This window comes from Lygodium microphyllum, chromosome 12, assembly GCF_053477565.2.
Source record: "Lygodium microphyllum isolate KBCC chromosome 12, Lygodium_microphyllum_v1.1.10, whole genome shotgun sequence".
Lineage (NCBI taxonomy): Eukaryota > Viridiplantae > Streptophyta > Polypodiopsida > Schizaeales > Lygodiaceae > Lygodium > Lygodium microphyllum.
This window is the reverse complement of record NC_141146.1, coordinates 121578867-121584460: the sequence shown is the minus strand read 5'-3', so window position 1 is coordinate 121584460 and position 5594 is coordinate 121578867. Positions and strand designations below refer to the sequence as shown.

Here is a 5594-nt window from a genome sequence, read left to right as displayed (position 1 = left end):
TTATGAATGCTATCCAGTTAGCTAAGAATCTGGTATTCCATGCGAAGATGAAACACATTGAGGCTTGTTACCACTTCATTAAGCCAAATGATTTTGAATGACTTGTGATTTTGGATTATGTGGAGCTATGCAATTAAAGTAATTTATATTGTGAAGATGTGCTATCAAAGTAATTTGAACAATCAAAGTGTGACATCAAAGTAATTATATGATCAAAGTATGCTATCAAAGTAATTCATTTATTTACTACATAATTTGTGGTATCAAAATGCTAAGATAAGTGGATAGTCATATTAACTAACATAACCATGTGCATGCAAGTCGTAATTGGCAATCTCTAAGAGGACAGCCTTGTTTTGTGCATGAGTATGCTTCTTAGCAAAATCATCGAGTTTCTTATACCAAGCCACATGCACATTGATGAGGCCCCACTACAAATGTGGTTGCCTCTAATTTAGTGCATGGACTATTCAATCAATACTTTTTATAAAAAAATTCACATGGAGGGTCATGAGCATTGAAAGGCTTGGGCTTATGCTTATCCACACCCACAACAATTTCTTGAACATTACTTGCTGGGTTCTTACTTGGTAAGTATGTTTAAGCAACACCTTGGCACTAACAGAGAAACCTTTCATTACTTATGTGGCTAGCTTACTTTGCAAATGGAAATGAAAACTACTAATATGCATGCCACTCTTAGTGTTAGTACACGTGCCTATCTTGGTCTTTATAGATTAGCATTTGGCACAACATTGGAGGTCTTAGCACATTTGCATGGATGTGCCAAGAGCACATCTTGTGGCATAGTTCTTGACTTTTGTAAGGCCATCCTTACATCAGGCTTAAGGGATGCATGTATTAAGTGGCCTTCTCCTGCTCAATTTGAGAAGTTAGCTAGGGATTTTGAGGCCTTGAGAGGTATTCCCTATATTGTGGGAATAGTTGATGGCTCACATATTCCTATCATTGCCCCAAAGGAGAACCATAAGGATGACTTCAACTCATGTGCTAGATCTTGTGGCTACTTGTCTTGTGTTACACAATATTTACATATGCCATGGTGACTCTTTTGACATGGAAAGGGTACATGAGTTTGAGACAAGCTTGGAACTTGGGAGCTCAATGGAAGAGGATCAAAGAACAGTAGCAAACTCAATGGTCGAGACATAAGGAGTTCATCCTATCCAAGCAGAAGAGGCAATGGAGCGAGTACAGAGAGGTGATGAAGGTGGTGGTCGTGATGAAGGTGGTGGAGCGAGTACATATAAAAAGTTCTCTTCTACCTTTCTTGTGTGAACTCAAGGTCGATGATAGGGATATTTTTGTAGCATAGCCACCAAGACATGCAAAGGATAACTGCACATCAGGGTACTATTTGCTATTCACTTAAATTTAGCTGCATTGAGATGGATTCGTACCACCATAATTGTCTCCGTCTACAGATCAATCAACTTTTTTTGCACACTTTCCCAACGGAGGCACAAATTTTCATGCCTGTATATGTGGTCTTCCTGTATACAGCATTTGTAGTCTGGCATCATGGTGTAGCATGGATGACTCCCCTGTCTACCCTTTCAACATGGGTCCCTTAGATGCTCAAAATATGCTAATAAGGTTGCAGTATGGATGGAAAACATTCACCAGTCCCATGCGACAACCGTGCAGGATCTATATGTGCAAAAAGTAGGCCAGGTAAGTATTTGAGGAAACTTTTCTTCAATTTTTACAGCATTAGCGTGTAAGATTGAGGTAATCTGACATCACTCAGACGATGTGCTGAACAAAACCATTCAGAAGAGACAATTATATCGAGGCAGGGCATCCATGGGCCATGCAGTGTGTGCATGCTCCGGAGCCATGCAATCCTACCTTTGCCAAGTTTTACGTACAAGCGGTTCCATTGTTGACCTCCAGGAATACCCGCCTCTGCCTGGCACTCTCCCTGCAAAAGCACCTAGAGAAGGTTGCATGCTCATAATAGATGGTGATGGACTGTACAGGTGCGATGGCCCAGCTGCAAATTGGGGGGGATAATAGGCTGCTTTAGGACTCATTACTTGGCCATCAGATGCCTCAGTTACATGAAGCTTTGCCACCTGTAGAGCCCTCAGGACCTCTGTTACTCGGTCTAAACCTGCATCCATTGACATTCGATGACGATTCCTCAAAACTCTTCCATGATCAACGCTCCTTTCCCAAGGAACAGGTTGAGCACTGAAAGGAACCCTGCTACCCCTATTCTGTGACATATTGGATGTCATTGCATTCAGTTCTGCTGGTCTGTTGTGAAGGTGTTCATGCATATAGCAATATTGGGGTAGAGGTAAGCACATACTATTACTAACTTGACAATGCGAGGAAGTACGACCTACGTTACAATCTACAGGACTTTGTTGTCTGAAAGTGCCTTGCTGAGTTAAGTTTCTGTCGATGGGATGACTGTGCACAGGTCGAAGGTCAAGCTCTTCATAAGGACCATCTTCAGTTACTGTATGACTATTGGGATTTTGCTCAAAGTTTTGCCTATCATGTAAAGTTAATGTCTTTACTCCAACTTGTTCAATTTTGGAAGATTGAGTTTCAAGCATTTCCACAGGTGATGCACACATTGGCTTTTCCAAACTCTTGTTGTCTCTCATTTCCTGCGATTGAAAATCAGTCTCGCATTCTGAATGAGCTGCTGAAAGGGGTTGGCCACTGACAGGATAATGTGAGAAACCATCAGAATCTTCATTAGTTGATTCTATGATTTCCCTGCTTTCTCCGTCTTCAGATTTATTCAAAACCCCTTTGTCACAAGTATTCAAATGCTTGAAATTGGCATCTGCGACACCTTCATCAGACTTGCAACCACAAGTTTGAAAGGTAGTAACCATTAACTCCATCTCACTTGGATTTTGACCTTGAGAGTTATCGACTGGGACCTCTTTCGAAACTTTACAAGGAGTCGAATTTTCAATAACTGGCCCATTTTTTTCGCTTTGGGTCAGCAGTTCTGCACAAGCGTTGATTGAAGTGGTCCCTTCGACAGGAACTTCGCCAACTGTAGCCTGTTCTACGCGAAAAGGAGTCCCCCTTTCTTTTGAAGGTTGGCCTAAAAAGGTATCCTGCATGCAAACAAGCAATCTTATTACAAAGCCAAAGATCTTACAAGTCACAATGCATCACAACCTCACATGCCTATACTATGTTGCATAAGGAATTCACTTAAATACTTTCTATGTGGAGTCAGTATAGAAATATTGCCACCAGAGGACCAAAAATAAAAGAGAGCAAAACATCTCAATTTTGCAAAATGTACAGACGACACCAAAAGAAAGACACTATTTCCTTTTAGGCATGAGAAAGTGGCAAGCTCACCTCTTGACAACATCTTTTATTCTTAATCTCCCTGAGCTTTGTCTCGTCTGCTTCAACCTTGTCGTCAACAAGCTCTGCTGGGGCTTCCATTCCCATGCTTCTTTTGCCATCGAGTTGCAAAGTGATTTGTGCATCACATGCATGTGCAAACTCCACAATTGCAAGATCAGGTGGTTTCTCAGAGTTATCTTCTGGATCTGTGCCCTGTATCCTACAATGCATGTTGTGACAAATCAGTCTTGCGGCCAGCAGGTGTCAAACCTACAATAGCTAGCATTCACTACAAAGTTTCTTTCAAACTGTACTTAACTTCCGGAGCTTTTTTCATGAAGGTTTACCTATTTTCTTTTTTCCTTATCTGGCGCACAGACTTCCCGGTCCATCTTTTCTGAGATAGATCTCCATCAGTAGAAGCCGTTTCAAGCCATCTCGGTCTCCTGATCCACCCTGTGCTTGGCCTCTTACTCTCCTTTCTTCTCACCCAGGTGAGAAGCCCCTTTTCTCTGTCTGTTAGATCAGTCACTGCACCGTCTTTATCATCCTCATCATTCTGAACTTGCATGATGTTTTCCTTTCCATTTTCCTCTCGGACTTGCATAATGTCTTCCTTTTCATTTTCATCTTGGACTTGCATAATGTCTTCCTTTCGATTTTCATTCTGAACTGCTTTACCTTCGAAGGCTTTGCTGGCCTGCTCAAGGAAAAGATGTCCATACTCAGGCATAAGTTCCTTCTTATATTTGGAGAGGGCTTCCAACCTGGCCCTCTCGAGCTCCTTCTGAAGCTGAATCTCCAATTCGATCTGCTTCTCAAGCTCCACAACCTGACAGAAGCATGTCGCAGTAGTGTCATTCCACCAATATGGAAAACCTCACGAAAAATCCAGCAATTAAAAATCACAAGTCACAAATGTATTGCATACACCTTACCTTTCCAGCCAGTAGTTGCACCTGTTGCCGTGCCAATTTCGAGTCAGAGCGTGCAGAGAGCAGGCGAGCACGAAGAAACTCGATCGTCATGGAACTTTGGTCCACAGGTTTGAAGGCACTCCTGTACAGAAAGAGACATTAGGCTGAGTCAAGCACGTACCGCACTATAGGAATCCTGCATCTTCGCTATATAAGGCAATACTGACAACATTGTTTAATCTACTTTTATGGTCAAAATAAAACGGACAATTGAGCAAGGAAGAAACTTCTTACGACTGTCGCAATGAATGCCAATTGGTTGATCAACAACGCTCAACGTACCTGTCAAGGGAGAAGCTCCGATCCATTGGAGGCTGCTGAGCCTGCAGATTCTCCATGGCCGTGCCAGATAGAACTTTGTCTGTATCGCTAATCAAGGAATCAACGCACTTGAATTCACATTACTTGAAGGTACATTAGAGCATTTCCATGGGTGGAAGCAAGCAGAAATGCCCTTTCAAATGAAATGGAAATGTCAAGTAAAGTGTCGAATCTTTCATGCAGCAAAGCCGGTTCTCTTTTCTCCGCTTTGTCAAAACGCCTATAAGTCTGCAACAATCAAGTCCTCTCTGATGTTTTTGCTTACAATGGAATGAAAAAGCAAGTGATGTCAATATATCTCACGCAAAAGCCATGTCGATATCAAAACGCCTTTGAGAGTGCAACTATCAAGTCCTGAGGTTTCCTGTGCATGAAGAAGATATATACAAGAGCATTGAGCCATACCTGGTGCGCGATTGATGCTGCAGCAGCACAGCAACAGTAAGAAGAAATCCTTGTTAATGAAAGCCAGAACTTTTCCCTTCCTGTGTCGGTCTCTTTCTCACAGGCTGACGAAAGACACACATAAACAGCCTTCGTCTTCGTACGGATGCTTCTCCATCAACCTGTCTATCATATCATGTATGAGAGAGAGAGAGAGAGCAGATCAAAAGCTGGCCAACTCAAAGTCTCAAAGTTCCTTTTCTAAGAAAGAGCCCATCACACTGTGTCAGTGTTCACAAAAAACCGAGGATTTTAATTGTGAACTAAATTTCAAAATTAAACAAAAAACTTCAAATATTGGTGTCCAAATCCATAGTATGCACATATCCATTTAACCTCTTTTTTCAAAATAATTTTACGCATTCTTCTTTTTAAAAAAAAAATAAATATTTAAAAATAGGGTTTAAAACCTTACAAAACCCTTAGTTTAAAAAAGTGACACTCATGTAAGATTTAATTTTAAAAGCACTCTAAAATTTTGCGTTAAAAGTTTTTGTA

General features: G+C 41.3%; 1 protein-coding gene across 3 annotated transcripts; it reads right to left on the bottom strand.

Moving 5' to 3' along the window:
* Positions 1 to 396: 396 nt before the first annotated feature.
* LOC148028210 (uncharacterized) lies at positions 397 to 5276 on the bottom strand. 3 transcript variants are annotated; one of them, XM_087689973.1, is made up of 7 exons: positions 5058 to 5276; positions 4614 to 4880; positions 4293 to 4413; positions 3702 to 4186; positions 3364 to 3574; positions 1873 to 3110; positions 397 to 1671 (listed from the first exon to the last, which is right to left on the bottom strand). In XM_087689973.1, exons 2-7 carry the CDS (start codon positions 4667 to 4669, stop codon positions 1641 to 1643), a joined length of 2142 nt encoding a protein of 713 aa, XP_087546099.1. In that variant the 5' UTR covers positions 4670 to 4880; positions 5058 to 5276; the 3' UTR covers positions 397 to 1640. The 3 variants fall into 3 exon arrangements, with proteins under 3 accessions (XP_087546099.1, XP_087546100.1, XP_087546101.1); XM_087689974.1 differs by lacking the exon at positions 5058 to 5276 and having other exon boundaries at positions 4614 to 5049; XM_087689975.1 differs by having other exon boundaries at positions 400 to 3110.
* Between the last annotated feature and the right edge of the window lie 318 nt (positions 5277 to 5594).

Excerpts from the sequence above, each read along its gene's own strand:
- LOC148028210 (XM_087689973.1), bottom strand. The coding sequence starts at position 4,669 with ATGGAGAATCTGCAGGCTCAGCAGCCTCCAATGGATCGGAGCTTCTCC. Across the intron at positions 3,111-3,363 it reads ATAAAAGATGTTGTCAAGAG|GATACCTTTTTAGGCCAACC; the intron begins GTGAGCTTGCCA and ends GTTTGCATGCAG. Across the intron at positions 1,672-1,872 it reads GTACGTAAAACTTGGCAAAG|ATCCTGCACGGTTGTCGCAT; the intron begins GTAGGATTGCAT and ends TTGCACATATAG.